Source organism: Marmota monax, unplaced genomic scaffold (assembly GCF_021218885.2).
Source record: "Marmota monax isolate L192 unplaced genomic scaffold, Marmota_monax_Labrador192_F-V1.1 WCK01_AAM20220418_F8-fsc00138, whole genome shotgun sequence".
Taxonomy (NCBI): domain Eukaryota; kingdom Metazoa; phylum Chordata; class Mammalia; order Rodentia; family Sciuridae; genus Marmota; species Marmota monax.
This window is the reverse complement of record NW_026692763.1, coordinates 4,122,124-4,143,574: the sequence shown is the minus strand read 5'-3', so window position 1 is coordinate 4,143,574 and position 21,451 is coordinate 4,122,124. Positions and strand designations below refer to the sequence as shown.

The 21,451-nt window shown below is 37.5% G+C and overlaps 1 protein-coding gene across 4 annotated transcripts in view; it reads left to right on the top strand.

The window, feature by feature from the left end:
* The window catches only part of Smg6 (SMG6 nonsense mediated mRNA decay factor), a 228,841-nt gene that overhangs the window by 12,845 nt on the left and 194,545 nt on the right, over nucleotides 1-21,451 (top strand). For all 4 annotated transcript variants that reach the window (XM_046446944.2, XM_058580081.1, XM_046446945.2 and 1 more), the window contains exons 7-8: nucleotides 10,491-10,601; nucleotides 10,967-11,179. In XM_046446944.2, coding sequence (XP_046302900.1) covers nucleotides 10,491-10,601; nucleotides 10,967-11,179 — 324 coding nt within the window. The remainder of the gene's footprint in view (nucleotides 1-10,490; nucleotides 10,602-10,966; nucleotides 11,180-21,451) is intronic.

The window sequence follows — 21,451 nt, the reverse complement described above, 5'->3', positions numbered from 1 at the left end:
TTGATCTTACCTACCTTCTCCAAATGTGGTTGTAGCAGAGAGAAATTGGCTTTGGCAACTGAGAGGGCTCTGGACCGGAAACTTCACGAAAGGGGGAAGATGGGGGGCCAGTGGTAGGTACTGTGAGATTCATGTATAAGAAGCAGCTCTCATACTCATTAGCAAGGAGAAAAGTTTATTAATACCCAAATAAGTAGTATTTAAACTTCATATTTATGTTCCCCTTTATTCCACGGATTCAAAGAAATTCCTAATTCTGTTTTGAAATAGTTGATTAATGTAGTTTACTAAAACACTTCCTTCAGAATCTCTTGAATTGCCCTCTCCTCTTTCTACTTTTATCCTATTCTCTTTGTGATGGGTGTTTGAAATTTTTTTCTACCATTCTTTATGACATTGTTTTTTTCTCCCTTTCTCCTTATCCACCTTCTCTTATTTTTCCTTCTTTCTTAATTCTGGTATCTTTTTCTAGCTTTTCTTCCTTGTAATAACTGAATTAAAATCTTCTGTTTCTTGTTAACTAGAAAATATAATTAGCCATCCCCTCTATTTAGTTCCTAGATATTTTCATCATCCTGAAAGATATCTGTATATTTTTATTCCTCCCTGATCTTAGCTCCTAGCAACCACTAGTTGAGTTTTGTCTGTATAGATTTACCAATTCTGGATGTTTCATAAAATGTAATCATATAACATGTGACCTTTCGTGTCTTTGTATTTAGTATAAATATTTCAAAGCTCATCTAAATTGTAGCTAGCATATATTAATCATTCTTTCTTTCTTTTTTTTTTTCTTTTGGTATCAGTGGTATTTAACCACTGAGCCATATCCCTAGCACTATTTATTTATTTATTTAAAGAGAAAGTGAGAGAGAGAGAGAATTTTTAATATTTATTTTTTAGTTTTCGGCAGACACAACATCTTTGTTTGTATGTGGTGCCGAGGATCGAACCCGGGCTGCACGCATGCCAGGCGAGCGCACTACTGCTTGAGCCACATCCCCAGCCCGATTTTTTTATTTTTTATTTTTATGTTAAAAAATATTTTTTTTTTTAGTTTTAGGTGGACACAATATCTTTGTTTTTACATTTACATGGTGCTGAGGATCGAACCCAGTGCCTCACGCATGATAGGCAAGTCCTCTACCACTGAGCCACAACCTCAGCCCCTTTATTTTTAATAGAAAAAAATTTTTTAAATACACCTTTTAGGGGGCTGGGGTTATGGCTCAGTGATAGAGTGCTCGCCTAGCACACGTGAGGCACTGGGTTCGATCCTCAGCACCTCATAAAAATAAAGGGATTGTGTCCACCTACAACTAAAAATAAATAAATAAATAAATAAGTATGCTTTTTAGTTGTAGATGGACACAATCCCTTTATTTTATTTATTTTTTTTTACATGGGGCTGAGGATCGAACCCAGTGCCTAACATGTTCTAGGCAAATGCTCCACCCCTGAGCCACCGCCCTAGCCCTAATTTTTAAAAATTTTAAAAACTATTTTTCAGATTTGGATGGACAGAATACCTTTATTTTATTTTTTTTAATTTTTATATGGTTCTGGGGATCGAACCCAGTGCCTCACGCATGCTAGGCAAATGCTCTACCACTGCGCCACAACCCCAGCCCTTATTTTTATTTTGAGGGTCTCAGTAAGTTTTTAGGGCCTCACTGATTTGTTGAGGCTATCCTCAAACTTGCCTTCCTCTTGCTTCAGCCTCCCTAATCAGGTGTGTTCCATCGTGCCTGGCAATACTTTATTCATTTTTATGGCTGAGTTGTATTCCATCGTGTGGATATACCTAGTTCTTTATGTTTATTAATTCATTATTGATGGATGTTTGTGTTATTTTCACCTTTTAGCTAAGGTGAATATTGCTACTGTGATGTACAAGTATTTTAAGTGAGTATTTTTATTTTTTTTTAGGTTTACCTAGGACTAGTATTGCTAGATTAAATGCTAATTTTGGGCATAAATTTTTCTTTTTGAGGAACTGCTAAGTTGTTTTCCATAGTAACTGTGCCATTTCTCTGCATTCTTACCAATAGTTCCCTCCCTACCCCCATTTTTTGGATTATGACTTACATAATGGAGTGTGAAGTGGTATCTCATTTGATAGGTTGGGTTTTTTTCTCTATTAGGGTCTTTAGAAGATTTTTTTTTTTATTAATAGACTTGATTTGTAGTGATGATTTTAAATTTTTAGGCTAATTGAAGAGAAAGTATATTTTCCATATATACCTTCAACTCCTTCCTCTCCCCACAGTTTCTGCTACATATTGCATTGGGGTACATTTGTTAAAATCAATGAGCCAATATTGCTACTTGGTTTCGACAAGTGTATGATGACATATCTACCATTATAGTATTCTAAAGAATAATTTCGGGCTGGGGTTGTGGTTCAGTGGTAGAGTGCTTGCCTAGCACATGTGAAGCCCTGGGTTCAATCCTCAGCACCACATAAAAATGAAGTAAAGATATTGTGTTCACGTAAAACTAAAAAAATTAATTAAAAAAAAGAATAATTTCGCTGCCCTAAAAATAACCTGTATTCCACTTATTCATCCCTCTTTTGAACCACTCATTATTTTAGTCTGTAGTTTTGCCTTTTCTATAATTTCATGTAGTTGGAATCTTAACAATGTGTACCCTTTTCAATTGGCCTTTTCCAATTAGCAATATACATTTAAGTTTCTTTTTGGATCTTGTTTTGTTTTTCTTAAGGTTTTTTTTGTAGTTTGATAACTCAGTTCTCATTATTGCTAATAATATTCCATTGTATGGATGTGCCACAGTTTATCCATTCACCTCTTTGAAGGACATTTGGTTGCTTCCAAGTTTTGGCAAGCTTGCTTCCAAGTTTTGGCCAGGCAGGATGTTGCACATCTGTAGTTCCAGTGACTTGGGAGATTGAGGCAGGAAGATCACAAGTTTGAAACTAGCCTGTGCAACTTATACTCTGTCTCAAAATAAAATGAAAAAGACTGGAGATGTATCTGAGTGATAGAGTGCCACTAGGTTCAATCCCTAGTACTGCAAAACAAAACCAAACCACCAAGTTTCAGCAGTTGTTCAAAATCTGCCATATACATTTGTGTTCAGTTTTTTTTGTGTAGATATAAGTTTTCACATCATGTGGGTAGATATGAAGGAACACAAAATTGCTAGATCATATGAGTAAGCATATGTTTAGCTTTGTAAGAAACCACCAAACTATCTTCCAGAGTTAGGCTGTACCATTTTGCATTCCTGCTAATAGCACATGAGAGTTCTGTTGTTCCACATCATTGTGAGCATTTGGAATAAGCAGTGTTTTTTTATTTTTTATTTTTACTATCTCGCCCTCCCGCAGGACTGAATTCAGGGGTCTTGCCCATACTAGACAAGTACTCTACTACTGAGCTAAAACCCCAGTCTGAATTTTTTAAAAAAATTTTTTATTCTTTTTAGTTAGACTGTCATCAGTAGGATATATTTTGACATAGTATACATACATGGATTATAACTTCCCATTTTTGTGGTTGTACATGATATGGAGTTTACTGATTGAGTATTCATATATGAACATAGGAATGTTATGTCTGATTCATTCTACTGTCTTTCCCATCCCCTGCCCCCCCAACCTATTATCAGTCACCATCCACATATCAGAGAAAACATTCTGCCTTTGGTTTTTTGGGGATTGGTTTATTTCACTTAGCATGATAGTCTCCAGTTCCATCCATTTACTGGCAAATGCCATAATTTCATTCTTCTTATGGGTGAGTAAAATTCCATTGTATATATGTACCACATTTTCTTTATCCATTCATCTGTTGAAGGGCATTTAGGTTGGTTCCATAGCTTAGCTATTGTGAATTAAGCTGTTATAAACACTGATGTGGCTGTTAGTATACTATACAGATTTTAAGTCTTTTAGATATATGCTGAGGAGTGGGATAATTGGACCAAATGGTGTCCAACCTGAACTTTTGCCCTTTTAATAATTGTGCAGTAGAATATCTCTCCCCTCCCCTCTTTGGGGGGGGGGGGTGGTACCAGGGATCAAATTAAGGGCCTCATACATTCTAGCCAAGCGTTCTTCTACTGAACTAAATCCCTAGCCCTTTAAATTTTTTTAAAATTTTATTTATTCATTCATCGTTTTGGCAGTGCTAGGGATTGAACCCAAGGTCTGGTATATACTAGGCAAGTGCTCTAACACTGAACTACATCCCTAGCCCTTTAAAAGACAGGATCTCTATAAGTTACCCAGACTGGCCTTGAATTTGTGATCCTCCTACCTCAGCCTCCCAAGTAACCGGGATTACAGTCCTCTGCTACTGCAATTCCCTAATGAATTAGAAGTTGAATATCTTTTCATAAGCTTATTTGCTATATGCATATCTTCTTTGGTAAGCTGTTCAGATCTTTTGCCCATTTTTAAAGTTGTTTTTTTTTTCCCTATTCAATTTTAGTAGTTTAGTCTGTTATCTGATATGTGTTTTACAGTATTTTCTCCCAGTGATTGGCAGAGCAGTTTTAAATTTTTTAAAATATTTTTTTAGTTGTCAATGGACATTTATTTTACCTATTTATATATGGTTCTGAGAATTGAACCCAGTGCTTCACACATGCTAGGCAAGCACTGTACCACTGAGCTACAACCTCAGTCCAAGTTTTAAATTTTAATGAAATAACAACTTGCAAGTTTTTTCTTTATATGGATTGTGCTTTTGGTGGGTATCTAGAAGTCATCACCAAACCCATACTTTTAAGTTTCTTCCATATTCTAGGAATTGTATAATTTTACTTTTAGTTTAGGTCTACAAACTGTTTTGAGTTGATTTTTGGGATAAGTATAAGGTCTGAGTATAGATTTGTTTTGCATGTGGAGATTGAGTTGTTACAGAACCATTTCTCAAAAAGGCCAATCTCCATTGAATACTTTTGCTCCTTTGTCATTTGACTTTATTCTTAAGGGTTTATTTCTGGGCTGTCTATTCTGTTCTTTTGATCCAAATAATCTGTTCTTGGGTCAACACCACACTGTCTTTGATTATTGTGGCTTTAGAGTATATCTTTTTTTTTTTTAAGGGAGGGGTCCTGGGGATTGAATGCAGGGGTGTTTTACCACTGAGCCACATCCCCAGCCCATTTTATTTTTCAGTATGATTTAGGGTTTCATTGAGTTGCTTAAGACCTTGCTAACTTGCTAAGACTATCCTTGAATTTAGCATCCTTCTGCCTCAGCCTCCCAAGTCACTGGGATTATACAGGCATATGCCACCACACCCCTCTTCAGTTTACCTTGAAGTCAGGTAGAATCAGTCTTCAACTTTGTTCTTCTTCAGTGTTATATTGGGTATTCTTTTGCCTTTTCATATGAACTTTATTTATTTATTTTGTGGTAGAACTCAGAGATGCTTTATCCCTGAGCTATATCCATACCCTTATTTTTAAAATTTTGAGACAGGGTCTTGCTAAATTGTTGAGGCTGGCCTTGAACTTGTGATTCTCCTTCCTTAGCTTCCCTAGATACTGTGATTATAGGCATGTGTCACCACACCCAGTTTCACATGTAAACTTTAGAATAAATTTGTTGATATCCCCAAATCTAGTGAGTACAAAGTGTTGTTGCATTGTGGTTTTAATTTGCATTTCCCTAGTGACTAATGACATGCATCTTTTCATGTTTGTCGCTTGGAGAGTATCTGTTCAAGCTCATTGGAAATAATTTAAGAAAAATTTTTTTAGTAGTGGTAAAATACACATAACAAAAAAATTATTTGTCTTGCCCTTTTCTATCCTTTTTGTTTTTGTTGTTTATTTGTATCAGGTGCTAGGAATTGAACTCAAGGCCTCCCATTTATGAGGCAAACACTCAACCTCTGAGCTGTATCCTGGCTCTTACCTCTATCTATCTATCTATCTATCTATCTATCTATCTATTTATTTTTGTGGTGCTGGGGGTCAACCCAGGATCTCACACATACTAGCAAGCATTGTACCACTGAGCTCTATCCCCTTTTGAAATGTAGTACTTCAGTAGTGTCAAGTACATTCATATTTTTGTGCCACCAGTCTCTAGAACTCTCTTCATCTTGCAAAACCACAACTGTATATATCTGTTAAACAACATCTCCTCATCCTCCCACATCCCATCCCCTAGCAACCAGCTTCCTATTTTCTGAGTTTTTCTATTGTAGATACCTTGTATAAGTGGACTCATACAGTATATGTCTTCTTGTAATTAACTTACTGAACTTAGCAAAAGTTCTCAAGGTTCATCCATGTTGTAACATGTCAGAATTTCCTCCTTTTTAAACTGAGGAGTATTCCTTTGTATGTAAATACCACATTTTGTACAGTAGTACCCTCTGTTATCCTTGAGGGATATGTTCCTAGATCTTCAGTGGATGCTGAAACTGCAGACTGTACTGAACCCTTAGATGTATGTACCATGTTTTTTTTTTCCTACACATAGATACCTATATTAAAAGTTTAATTGTAACTCACACTAAGAAATTAACAGCTTTAACAAATGATAAAGTAGAATAATTGCAACAACATGTATACTAAAAAGAGATTTGCTATTTACATGACATGTAATTTAAAATTTATGAGTTAGTTATTTCTGGAATGGATTACTCTATATTCATTCTCTGTCATTAAACATTTGGGTTGCGTCTCTACATTTTGGCTACGGTGAATAATGCTCTGATTGACATGGGTGTACAAATTTCTCTTTGAGACCCTGCTTTTAGTTATTTTGGGTATGGTTCTAGGATTAGAATTACTAGATTATATGGTCATATTTAATTTTTTGGGGGGGGGTTACTGAGGATTGAACCCAGGGGTGTTTATTACTGAGCTACATTAGTACTCCTATGTATTTTTATTTTGAAACAGTATCTAGCTCTGTAGCCCAGGTTGGCCTTGAACTTGTGAGTCTCTTGCCTCAGCCTCCTGGGTCTCTGGGATTACAGGCATGTGCCACCATGTCCAGGTCTTTCTTTCTTTTTTTTTTTTTTTTTTTGGTACTGGGGTTGCTTAACCACTGGGCCACATCTCCAGCCCATTTTTAAGATTTATTTTTGAGACAGGGTCTCACTAAGTTGCTTAGACCCTTGATAAGTTGCTGAGGCTGGCTTTGAATTTTCCATTCTCCTGCCTTAGCCTCCTAAGCCATTTGGATTATAGGCAATGTGCCACTGTGCCTAGCTGGTTTCAATTTTAAAAAAATTTTTTTAGATGTTATGGACCTTTATTTTATTCATTTGTTTATATATGTAGTGCTGAGAATCAAACCCAAGGCCTCACACGTTAGGCAAGTGCTCTTACCAGTGAGCCATAACTCCAGCCCCGCTATTTTCAATTTTTAAAGAAATAATTATGTGGTTTCTTAAAACAGTTGCACCATTTGAAATTCCTACCAACAGTGCACAAGAGTTCCAGTTTCTCTGGTTTTCCAACACTTAATTATTTTCTATTTTTTTATTTAATTTATTTATGTATGTGGTACTGGAATCAAACCCACTGCCTCACACATGCTAGGCAAGTACTGTACCGCTGAGCCACAACCCTAGCCCTATTTTCTTTTTTTTTTTTTTTGTGGGGGGAGTATTGGGGATTGAACTCAGGGGCACTTGACTACTGAGCCACATCCTCAGCCCTGTTTTGTATTTTATTTAAAGACAGGTTCTCACTGAGTTGCTTAGTGCCTTGCTTTTGCTGAGGCTGGCTTTGAACTTGCAATCTTCCTGTCTCAGCCTCCCCAGCTGCTGGGATTACAGGTGTTTGCCACTGCACCTGGCTTATTTTCTGATAGTAGTTGTTCAAATAGGTGTGAAGTGATATTGAATTGTGGTTTTGATTTGCATTTTCATAATGTTGAATTTTATTGTTGAGATAGGGTCTCAGTATGTTTCTCAGGCTGACCTGAAACTCCTGGATTCAAGTTTTTCTGTCTCCTCAATCCTCCCAAGTAGCTGGGACTGCGAATCATACCCAGGGCTTCTCACATGGGAGGCAAATGCCCTATCCTTGAGCAATGTCCCCAAATCCTAATTATGTTATTTTTTCCTTATGCTATTGAAAAAGGAATTATTTTCTTAATTTCCTTTTCAGATTATTCATTGTGATAGCATATTAGATTTTGTGTGTGATCTTACAACAGCTTTGCTGAATTCCCTCAATGGCTTTTTGACATTCTAATTAAACTGATATTTTTTTCTTTGATAGCCCTCTGTTCTAGATTAGCTTGCCTTTCAAGTTCTTTTTCTGTTTCTCTTCTTTTGTCTCCTCTCATCTTAGTTGTCTATTAACATTTCCCCAAAACTTTTCTGTAATCTCCTGTCAGTCATTTAGTGAATTGGGTATTTATTGAGAATATGCTATGTACAGAACTTTGTGAAATGATGTGAGTGGTAAAATATATGATTTGGGTTTTGCTCTGAAAAAAGCTTTGTTGAGAAGACAGGTGAGGTGTATAGACAGTAATACAAATTAGACTTGGTAAAATATGTAATTGATTGTTAGATGTTCCATTATTTGGTGTTCCACTAAGAAAAATGTTGCAAATTAAAATAACACATAATGGTAGATATTGATTGTAAGTTATATCACAATTTCAGAAATGTTTGAATATGAAAAAACATAATAGATAAAATACAGTTTGAAATCAAGTGAGTGGTATAAGTAGAGATTAGTATGAATTGGAATAATATTAAAAATAGCTACAATGGTGGGCCAGATAGTCTGTTAAACTCTATATATTATGAAAAGGTAATCTTTCTAGAAGCCATATTTGTGTAAATATCTCCAGTTTACAAATAAGGAAACCTCTCTGGAACTTGATTAATAAATACCTAATAAGTGATAGGACTAGATTCAGACTCAGGTGGTTGACCTTAGAAATAAGTACACCTTTAAACATGCTGGATGAATACAGATGAGAGTTTTAAAGAATGGTAACAGAAAATATTGAAACTATATATGAAGTAATAGAGTAAAACCTTTTGAATATCCTTCCCCTTTGTTTCGGTGATTTTTGGTGTTTTTCCTTCTTTATGATCCTTTTTCCTTCTCTCCCCTCCTCTCTTTCTTCCATGTTGCCATGTACCTTGTACATGCTAGAGAAGTTCTTTACCACCGAGCTATACCCCTAGCTCTCCAGCAACTACTGGCCCCCTCCACCTTTTAAATTTTATTTATTTATTTGAGGTGCTAGGGATTGAACCCAGGGCCTTGTGCTTTCCAGGCAAGCATTCTACCACTTGGCCTACATCTCCAGCTCCCCTGACCTTTCAAGATGGGGTCTTTGCTATATTGTTCAGGCAGTTCTCTTCCTTTAGACTGTGTGTGTGCCACCATGCCCAGCTTCCTTTACTTTTCTATATTAATTGCTTTTAAAGTGGTCTCGGAGTGTTTATTTGCTGAATTCATTGAATAATATTCATAAAATATTTACCCAATTGTTTATTTAAAAAATTATAACAATGACAGCATCATTAATTACAGCTAAATGTAAGTCACGTGATCAGCACATCACAGATACTGTCTAAACCTGAGGATACTGCTCTGTGGGTGGTATTATTCCCATTTTAAAGGTGAGGATATGGGAGTTCAGGAAGATTATTATGTAACTTTTCCAAAATCTCTAAATCAACTCCTGATGAGTCAGTTGAACTCAGGTTTGTCTGGCCCTTAATTTCATTAGACCATACTTACTCTGGTGACAGTAGGAAATTTAAAGTGAATTGAACATTCTTTTTTTTTTTTTTTAATATTTTTTAGTTGTAGTTGGACACAATACCTTTATTTTATTTTTATTGGTGCTGAGGATCGAACCCAGGGCCTCACACGTGCTAGGTGAGCACTCTGCCTCTGAGTCACAACCCCAGACCTGAACATTTTTTCTCTAAGAACAAAATAAAATTGATGTTCATATTTTAAGACAGACATTCTATCTTTCTTTCTGTCTGAGTGGGGACTGAACCCAGGTGTATTTTACCACTGAGCTATATCCCCAGTCTTTTTTTTTAAGTATTTATTTTTTAGTTATACGTGGACACAATATCTTTATTTTATGCTGAGTATCGAACCTAGTGACTCATGCATGCTAAGCGAGCACTCTTTTTTTAATATTCACTTTGAGATATGATGTTGATAAGTTGCTAAGGACCTCAGCTGCTCAAGTGGCTATGATTATAGGTGTGTGTCACTGTGCCCAACTTTTTTTTTGTTCTTTTCTCTCTCATATGAGTACTTGGTTCTTGGAGGTCCTCTGCCTGTAAGATATTGTTCTGTATTGTGCAAGAAGAGACCCCTGTGTAATTGCCGTGGATAGCATTATGTATCTCCCATGGATAGCATTCTGATTTTCTAGAATTCCTGATAGCTTGGGGGACATGCTGAGAGAGATTGTAAAGTTTCCTAGGTTGGTGTGTTGTGTTGGCATTGGGAAGAATATTGGGTGACTGAGTGTCTCTGGCCTCTTTGTGCAGAGGAGGAAGCTTGATGCTGTGTATTACTACATGCGCAGTTTAGCTGCCAGCAACCCTATCCTGACTGCCAAGGAGAGTCTTATGAGCTTGTTTGAAGAGACCAAACGAAAGGTAAGTGGAGATGTAGAGAATCATTCGTTCCTAGGAAAATGCATTTCCCTTTGTGTCTCTCCATTCTCAGGGGAATGACTAGTAATGTCCTCAAGTGGTTGCATCAGGCTGTGCTGGTGGTATTCAGTCAGCCGCTGCACAGAGTCAAAGCTATCAGGGGCCCTTGGGTGGTGTACGTGTTCCAAAGCGTTGAGTTCATAGAATTTAAACTTCTGCGACAAAGCAGATGATACTCTGCTACTTTGATATTGTATTATACTCTTTACTTTTTTATAGTTTTTAGGCAACAAATATAGGTGAGGGCTGTGCTCTTAGTAGATGAGTTCCAGGAGAGTCTGAGCTTGGTGTGTCTGTCTGCCCTACAGGCAGAACAGATGGAAAAGAAGCAACACGAAGAATTTGAACTGAGCCCTGATCAATGGCGAAAAGGAAAGAAATCTACTTTCCGGCATGTTGGAGATGACACCACTCGCCTGGAGATCTGGATTCATCCATCCCATCCCAGGTCCTCTCAGGGCACTGAGTCTGGGAAGGATTCTGAGCAGGAGAATGGGCTGGGCAGCCTGAGTCCCAGTGATGTAAGTAAGAATGATGCAGTAAGCAAAACTAGCTCTGTTAAACCCCAGGGCAGTGCTGGGTGGGGCGGCACAGCATGGAGTGGGGTGCACTGGGGTGGGGCCAAGTCAGGCAGCTCATATAACTATGAATCATTCTATAGATGATTCCCACTCTTTGCGGGGTACACCAATCACTTGAGGCTCCCTTATGTCTACTTCCTTCCCATTTACAGGTCTTTTAGCTTTACTGCTTTCTTCTCTCACCACTATGTGGCACTGTAGAATTTAGTAAACGTAGGATTAGAACTTCATTGCTTTCAGTTGTGCATCACTGATGTCATGTTAAGATTCTTTGGGAGTTTGTACCTTTTCTTTTGGTAATGGGGTTTGAACCCAGGGGAATTCTGCTATGGAGCTATTCCCTCAGCACTTTTTATTTTTTATTTTTAGAACAGGTTGGTAAGTTGCCCGAATTGGCCTTGAACTTCCACTCCTCCTTTCTCAGCCTCCCAAGTACATGGAATTATAGGCATGTGCCATTGTACTGAGCTGATTTTGTATTTAATTTTTTTTCTCTCTTGCTTGACTTTACATTTAGAAAATTAACTGAAGCAGCATGGGTATGTTGGTTAGTCTAGTTTGTCATCAGCCTTTTAGGCTGATCTGTCCTATTCTTATAACTCTTGGGCTGGGTTTTGGTTTTCTCAAAGCCAGGAGAAATGACATTAGGAAATCACAGGCTTGTATAGAAGGTTTCTTTTTTTCAATAAATAATTATTAAATACTTGCAGTGTGCCGGGCATTAAAGATGCAGTGAATAAGTTCTTCCCTTGCTCTCAAAGTGAGCATTCTAGTGAAGAACACAGAAGAGTGAACAGGCAGAGCAAAGGAAATAGCATTTGCAAAGACCTGAAGTTAGGAAGAGAGAGCACTGGATTTGGAAAAGTGTAACCTGGTTCATTGTGCCTTGAGATTAATCCAAGGGAGATGTGAAAAGGACTTGAAGCAAGAAATGGCTTTGGAGATGGAGAAAAGTGAACAGATGTAAGAATTGAACAAATATATTAATAAGGTAGAATCTAAAGAACCTGATTGGACTTGGAGAGATCAGGGAGAGAAGAGTTAAGAATAACACTAGCCATGCGATGTGGCACATTCCTGTAATTCTCGTGGTTTGGGAGGCTGAGACAGAAGGATTATGAATTCAAAGCCAGCCTCAGCAATGGCAAGGCACTAAGCAATCAGTGAGAACGTGTATCTAAATAAAATACAGAATAAGGCTGAGGATATGGCTCAGTGATCAAGTGCCCCTGAATTCAATCCCTAGTAACCGCCCCCCCTAAAAAAAAAAAAAAAGAATAACACTAGGTTTGTAGTTTGGAAACTAGATAGATGATGGTTCATTCCCTGAGATAGGTCTTAGTAGAAAGATGATGAGTTTAATTTTAATTTTAGACCTGTTTTTTATCATTCCTGTGGACACTGCAGTAGAGATATTCAGAAGCTAACAGGTATCTGAAATTGAGAGCTGATTAAGCCAGAGATGAAGATTTTTGAACGTTTCTTTTTGTAGATGATAGTGAAACCATGAGAGTTGACTTGTTATTAGAATTAAAGAACATAGAATGAAAAATAAGTTGAAGATATGAGAAAGAAGACCTTGCATAGGATTGGAAGGGAATAAGATCTAGAGCACAGGTGAAGAGATTAGCTTGACAGAGGGCAAGAGATCCTGCTTTCTTATGCTTGAGGGAAAGGATGAATTTGGGATTAATCTAGGGATGCAGGTAAATTTGTGGGCATTGTGGGAGAAAGATAAGAGAGGGCCTTTTGTTTTTTATTTTCTCTTTGAAGTTGGAGGCATGTTTTTCTACGAATGAGTCAAAAGTGGTGGGATAGGAAGGTTTTTTCCTTTGGATATTTTTTGGGTGTTTGTGTTGAGGGTACTGGAGATCGAGCCCAGGGGTTCTCTACCACTGAGCTATATTTCCAACCCTTTTTTTTTTTTCTTTTTATTTGGAGAGAGGGTCTTGCTAAATTGCTGAGGCCTACCTCAAACTTTCCATACTCTGGCCTTAGCCGCCCAAGATGCCAGGATTACAGATGTGTACCACTGTGCCTAACTCCTTTGGGGTTTAATTTGTTTTTATGTTTTTTTGTTTGTTTGTTTGGTGCTGGAGATCGAACCCAGGGCCTTGTGCATGCAAGGCAAGCACTCTACCAACTGAGCTTTATCCTCAGCCCCCTTTGGAGTTTAATTTAAAATCCCTGTTTGTCTTCCTTTATCCTTCTTAGTTTTTAGCTATTTTGTGAATGACTTGGAAAGCGGTCATTACTTATAAATTAAACTACCACTTCCTATGTACTACAGTATGCTTGGAGCCCCGTATTCATGTGTTATAGAAGCATGTTGGAGTTGCTGCTGTGGTAGAATCTCTTACTGCTTCCCTCTCCTAGTTTAGATAGTACTGCCTCAAACTGGCAGCCTTTTGGGTAAGAGATAACTTGTTTTGTTGAGTTAGCTACGCTATCCAACTTTTTAAAAAATGAAAGTACCAAAGGACAATTTGAGAAAGCCTTTTGTGTCTGTCTTTGATGTTGGCCCTTAGATTGGGAATGCTTCTTAAAAGAATGTAACTAATCTTTTAATTTTCTTTTTTTTATTACATTTTTTTTCAGTTGTAAATGGACACAATATCTTTATTTTATTTATTTTTATGTGGTGCTGAGGATCAAACCCAGTGCCTCATACATGCCAGGGAAGCTTTCTACCATTGAACTACAACCACAGCCTATAACTAATCTTTTCTAGCATTCTCTTTTTCATAAGATATTATTTACTTTTAAGTAATGTCATAAAGGCTGGGGCTGTAGCTCACTGGTAGAGCACATGTCTAGCATACTCAAGACCCTGGGTTTGATCCCTAGTACTACAAAAAAAAAAAAAAAAGTTTAAATGAGTTTATTTTTATTATGTTGATTTCAGAGAAGGCATTTTCAGCATGTGAGCTTTCATTAGACCCATAGATTTTATTAATCATTTTACTTTTTTATAGTAAAAACATTGTAAATGCGAGAGACAGAAATTAGGGATTGTTTTAGACTCAACAAGAGCAATTTTAGAGGAGGAAGATTTTATATGGCGGCTCACGGTTTCAGAGGCCTCAGTCCATACACAGCTGGGTTCATTTTTTAGGGCTGGAGGTGAGGCAGAACTTCATGGTGGATTAGTGTGGTGGAAGGAAGCAATTCACATGATGATCAGGAAGCAGAGACTCTACTCACCAGATAAAAATATATACCCAAAGGCACACACCCCCATTGACCCACCTCCTTCACCTACACCCTAATCACCTTCAGTCACCACTCAATTAATCCCATCAGGGATTAATTCACTGATTGGGTTAAGGCTCATAACCCAATCGTTTCTCTTCTAAACCTTCTTGTATTGTTTCACACATGAGCTTTTGGGGGGACACCTCACATCCAAACCTTACGAGGGATTAAACCCAGGGGCACTGAACATTCCTGACCCTTTCTATTTTGAGACAGGACCTTGTAAATTGCTGAGGCTGGCCTCAAACTTGTGATCTTCCTCTCTTAGCCTCCTGAGTTGCTAGTTTTCCAGGTGTATATAACACCACCTGACACTATTTATATATTTTTTTTTACCCTAGGAGAACTATTTCCCTTAATTTTTTAAAATTTACATCTGTGAGTTTGTGTTTTTATTTCTAAGCTACTAGCACTTGAGGAAGAATTCTGCAGTTTTGGGGCTGGGGTTATAGCTCAGTGGTAAGAGTGGTTGCCTAGCATGTGTGACACCTGGGTTTGATCCCCAGCATTGAGAAGAAAAAAAACCTGTAGTTTTAGCTCTTCTTTTATCCATTAAGATAACCACAGTGCCGTTTTTATCTGTTTTTTAAAGCCCTGGTCAGGTTCCAGCTTTCTTTCTTTCTTGTAGTAGATCCCAAGAACTCAGTTTGCTTTTTCTGTCCCTGTGACATACAGATTGATGAGAAGTAGACATTGGCATTATAGAGATTAAAACAACCAAAAATGATCTTTAAACTCAGGAGCATTTGGTCCCATAGGGAAGATAAAATGATAAATACAGTCATGTGCTATATAACAACATTTTCATCAGTGACAAACCACATATACGATAGTGTCCCATAAAATTATATTGTATTTGTCTTAGTTTTGTGAGTATACTCTGTGATGCTCACACAGTGATGAGATTACCTAATGGTACATTTCTGAAAGTGAATGTAGGCCTATAGTTAAGTGATACATGACTGTATGTGATCACAGCATAGTGTGTTAAGTGCTGTAATGAAGGCAAGCATGGGGTGAGGGGAGACTATGGGAGCATACAGCTGGAGCATCTGGTCTGGGCATGCTTGGTGAAGGCTAGGATGAGGCAGCATTTTGCAGCTAAAAGGTGATGTAAGGGTGCTTCTGTACTTATGAGAGAAGTATAAAGGCTTAGGGAACTGCAAGTAATTCAGTACAGCTGGAGAATAAGATGTGACGTGTGCTCTTGCTAGATACTTGAGTCATCCTTTACCCTTTTTTTCCCCTGCATTCCCACACTGAGTCAATACCAAGTGCTATTGAATCTACTTTTTTTTTTTTTTTTTTTTGATGGTGGTGCTGAGGATTGAACCCAGGGCCTTGTATGTGCAAGGGAAGTACTCTACCAACTGAGCTATTTCCCCAGCCCTGAATCCACTCTTTTTTTTGGGCGGGGATACCAGGGATTGAACTGAGGGGCACTCAGCCACTGAGCCACATCCCCAGCCCTATTTTGTATTTTATGAAAGACAGGGTCTCACTAAGTTGCCAGCACCTCACTAAATTTCTGAGGCTGGCTTTGAACTCCCAATCCTCCTGCCTCTGACTCCCGAGCTACTGGGATTACTAGTGTGCTCCACTGCACCTGGCCCTGAATCTACTCTTAAACCTAACCTTAAGCCATCTATTTCTCTCCATTCTCATTGCCATCACCTAGTCCTCCAAGTTATCATTTCAGTAATCTACATACTATTAAAAGGAGTTCCTCATGGTCTTTCCCCATTTGTTCCTAGTTCTTCTCAGGTCTTTCTTTTTAGAAGTAATCCAAATGAGCTTCCAGATGCATAATTCTGATCATGTTACTTTCCTATTTAAAGTCTTTAGTTCTTTCTATTTGTTTTTAGAATTAGGTTCAAAAATCCTTGATAGTCTACTGGACCCCACATGATCTGGCCCATACTACTACTTCTACTACTACTACTACTACTACTAGGTTTTTTTGGTACTGGGAATTTAACCCAGGGGTGCTTTACCACTGTATCACATCCCCAGCCATTTTTTTAAAAAATTATTGTTTTTTTTTAGTTTTAGATGGACATGGTGCCTTTATTTATTTATTTTTATTGTGGTGCTGAGGATCGAACCTGGTGCCCCATGCATGCTAGGCGAGCACTCTACCACTGAGCCACAACCCCAGCCCCTATTTTTTTACTGTATTTTTAAAAATTTTTCGTTGTAGTTGGACACAGTACGTTTATTTCACTTATTTATTTTTGTGTGGTGCTAAGGATCGAACCCAGGGTCTCGCATGTGTGAGACAAGTGCTCTACTGCTGAGCCACAACCCCAGCCCCTCTTTTTATTTTTTATTTTGAGACAGAGTCTCACTAGGTTGCTTAGCTGGCCCATACTACTTCTTATACCTTTCTTCTTTCCTTTGTTCCAGTTCTCCTCTGACCTCTTCCTTGAAAGGTCTAAGCTCTTCTCTAACCCCTGCCTATTATATATTCTCTCTTCCCAAACAGTCCATTTCTTCTTACTATTTCTTCTGCCTTTCTCAGTCCTATTCTCATTTATCTTTCAGGTCTGAGCCTAAATATGCCTTTTTCAGAGAAGATTTTCCTGAGCCCCAAGACTGGCTAATTCTCCTTTATGATTCCCATTTCTACTTAAGTAATTTTAGGTGTCATTTTGTTGCTGCTGTTACTTAACATCTTTCTCTTGCTAGATTGAAGGCTTTATGAGAGTACTTTGAAAGTACTTTGTTCTTTTCTTTATCCCCAGTGTGTGCATACAGGAGATTCTAAATAAATCTTGAGTATACAAATGAGAGGAAGACAATGAAGAGAAGGTCATAAGGGTTAGATTCTTTCAGAAATAGTGAGACATTTGGATTTCAAATATTGAGCATTTTAGGCTGGGTGATAGTATAATTGGATTTGTATAATGACCAATACCATTTTTATTCCCAGTATTTGTATTTACTTATGCTTTTGGTACCAGGGATTGAACTCCAGGGATGATTTACCACTGAGTGTCATCTCCAGCCCTTTTTATTTTGAAATAAGGTCTGCTTAGTAGCTAAGTGTTTCACTAAGTTGCTAAAATTGACTTTGAATTTGTGATCTTCCTGCCTCACCCCATGAAAATCCCAGGACAAATATGTTTGTCTTTAAAGGGAATTTTTTAAATTGCAAAAGTAATCAAATGTAATAAGTGGTAGAGTGCTCCACTGTTCAGTTCCCAGGACACAAGGGAAAAAAAAAACAAAACTTTTTTCTTTTGTTCTAATACTGAAAATACTGGACAGAGCTGGGCATGGTGGCACATGCCTGTAATCCTAACAGTTTGAGTGGCTTTGGCAGAAGGATGGTAAGTTGGAGGCTAGCCTCAGCAGCTTAGCAAGACCTTGCTCAAAATAAAAAATTAAAAGGGCTGGATATGTCATTTAGTAGTAAAGCATCCCTAGTATCAAAAATTTAAGAAGAGTGATTATTATACAAATCACACAGAAATGTTTAAGATTTAAAGTGAAAGTTTATCTTTCTACCTTCAGAGACAACACTGTAAAATATTTGATAGAAGTCCTCCCAGACCCTTTTTTTTTTGGCACTAGGAATTGAACCTAGGGATGCTTTACCTATATCCTCAGTCTTTTTTTATTCATTTTTTTTATTTTGAGACAGGGTCTTGCTAAGTTGCTTTTGGTATCTCTAAGCTGCTGAAGCTGGCCTTGGACTTGTGAACTTCCTTCCTCAGCCTCCTGAATTTCTGGAATTACAGGCATGCCTCATTGTCCCCAGGTTTCCAGACCATTTTTAAAGCATTTATGCATGTGTATATATACACATACCTGCAGAAACATTAAATACACACACACATATATTTTGCAGTGGTGGTGATAGAACTCAGGGCCTTGTACATGCTAGGCAAGTGCTTTACCACTGAGCTATACCCTCAACCCTAAAATACATTCTTTTAACAAAAATTGTGTTATACTATATATAATTATTTGCAGTTTCTACTTTTTAAAATTAACAATTGGACATACAATCTTTTCTGCTATAATGTAATATGTTCCTAAAAATCACTGTGGTTTTCAAGATTGTATAGTGAAATCTACAGGCATGATGGCACACACCTGTAACTCCAGTTACTCAGGAGAGGTAGAGGCAGAAGGATCACAAGTTTGAGACCAGCCTGGGTAGCTTGGTGAGAACCTGTCTCAAAATAGAAAGTGGGACTGGGGTTGTGGCTCAGTGGTAGAGTACTTGCTTAGCATGTGTGAGACACTATGTTCAATTCTCCACATCACATAAAAATAAATAAAATAAAGTAGTGTTTTCATCTATAACTGAAAAAAAAAAAAAAAGGAGGGCTGGGGTTGCAGCTCAGTAGTATAGTACCTTTGTGTTTAATTCCCAATACTACCAAAAAAAAAAAAAAAAGCAAGAAACACCCACCAAATAAATGTAGGGTTTATAAGTAAAAGGAGTCATTTGTGCAATCTTATACATGTGGAGAGGTTAAGAAATATTCCAAGATCTGGGTGTGGTGGTGCATACCTGTAGTCCCACCTTCTCTGGAAGCTGAGATGGGAGGATCACTTGAACCCACAAGTTCAACACCAGCATGGGTAAAACATCAAGGCCCTGTCTCTCAGAAAAAGGGGAAAAAAAGGAAAGAAGGATGTAAATACTACATTAACTAATTTACCTTGAAAAAGACATGAAGTTTTTTTGTAGAAGTGGGATTTGGAAGAGTTGCAGCTTATGAGTCACTGTGACAAGGTAGATACTTGAAATTGAATGGGCAGGAGACACATAAGATGTGAACATCACATCTTCATGTGTTGAACTGAGTTAGCTGGTAGATATTTAGGGTTTGTTCATGTGTTTTATTTATTTTTCTTCATGTTGATTCAGATGGGAACTTTTTCCTTTGTTCACCTGTTTCTTTTGAACACATTTATGCATAAGCAAACACAAAATTTGTGTTATGCTCAAAATGTTCCTTAATATATTGATCACAATTGAATCAATTCACATTTTCAAAATGAGCTTTATAGCAGAACTGACTGTATTTCATTTGTCTAAGAATGTTTTTAGTCTGTTCTCAGCATGACTGTATATTTTTTTTACAAAGATGTATGTTACTTATTTACTTATCTAGGTAATTTAAATATTTTTGTGTATTGCTTGTTTTTATTAACTGACCTTTTTTTAGGTGCTTAGTTTCTTTGTTTTTTTGCCATTTGGGGGATTAAACCCAGGGCTTTTGCACAAGCTAGGCAAGTGCTCTATCAATAAGCTATACCCATAAACCTTTTTAAAGTTTGTTTTGAGGTAAGGTTATTTAAATTGCCCGGGCTGTGCTCAAATTTGGTGATTGTCCTGCCTCAGTCTCCCTAGTAACTAGGATTATAGGTGTGTACCACTATGCCTGGCTTGGTGAGATTAGCTTTAATAGAAAGTGCTCCTTTAGCAACTACTAGAGAGTTTTTAGCACAAACTAGTAAAATTCAGATTCATGAATAAAAAGAACTTGGCTTTAGGTGGTTATTAGTAATGATAATAATGTCTCAACTAGTTTGTTGTCCTTTGCCAAGCATGAGCTTGGATCTCTCTGTCTCTGTCTGTCTGTCTGTCTCTCTCTCTCTCTCTCTCTCTCTGAATGGTTGTAGGAGGTTAGCTTGTGGGTTGTTGGTTTTTAGCCTTGAGATGTGGTTTGGGTTGAATATCCAGCCTGGGGACGGACTGCCAACCTCAACTACAAGTGGCATCTTATTGCAGTTCACATTTTAAACTCTTTCCCCTGCAGGGTAGTCCACTCAAAGTTGGTGTTGCCTGCCATGTTGCCAGGGTTCTGGGCAATATTTTGTGGGTGTGCCTCCTATTCTTTTTTATCTCCTTTTGAAAATGAAACCAAAGGGTACTGCATGGCAAATGGGTTATTGTTGACAGTCATTGAGATAAATAAAGATATTAAATTATAAAATATAAATCAATTAAATATAAATCATTTTCACAAAGTAAAGGTCTCTGATGGGACCACTAAGAATCTTTTAGATCCGATTGCTCCATTATCAGCATCTTGAATAGATCATAATACAAGTCTGTCTGCTGGGGAAGAACGGAGCATCTGAGAATGAGAGATTTTGATGGGTGTTTGTCTTTGAAACTTCAGTGAATTGTTTTGTTTTAGAGTGATTTAGTTTACCATTTCCAGCATTTTCCCAACTCATTATTAACAACAACATGCTTGGTGCTACATGTAGAAAGTAAGTCTTTAGATAAGAAATGTGTCCTTGAATTTGGCTAAGTGCTTGTCAAACTTTCCTTGTCTTTAGCCTCTCTGAATATATTTTGGGGTTCAGCCTGGACCATGCCTTAATATACCTATTATTTGGCCTTATTTGAATCTCCTATATTTTACTTCACCTTGTTCGCCTAAGTTGTGCTCTTTTTGGTCATCCTCTGTTGCATACCATTATTTATTTTATTTCTTTAAATAATGTCTGTTTTTAAAACTTATACAGGTCTGGAGAATTTAATGAGTTGCCCCTGAATTTTTGGAAGTAGGAGGGTCCAGTGTTGATCCAAATCAAAGATTAGTTTACCTAACCAGTTGTGCCAGCTTTGTGTGAGAATTGTAAAAATAAACACAACATTGTTATTGTTATTTTCTCAGACTGCTTGGTGTCTACTACTTGGGCTAGCACACTTTTTCCATGAAACATCAGATAGTAAATATTATAGGCTTTGAAGGCCATATGGTCTTTGTTGCAACTATACTGTTGTGGTGCTAATGCATCCATACACAATGTATAAATGAATGATCATGGTTGTATTCCAGTAAAACTTTATTTGCACATATAGATGATGGGTTGGATTTGGCCTGTGGGGCCTAGTTTGTCAACTTCTGCTCTAGTGGAAGAAATAGATACATAAGCAATGTTGTGTATCCAGTTGATTCTTGTTGGTTTTGATAGTTATGT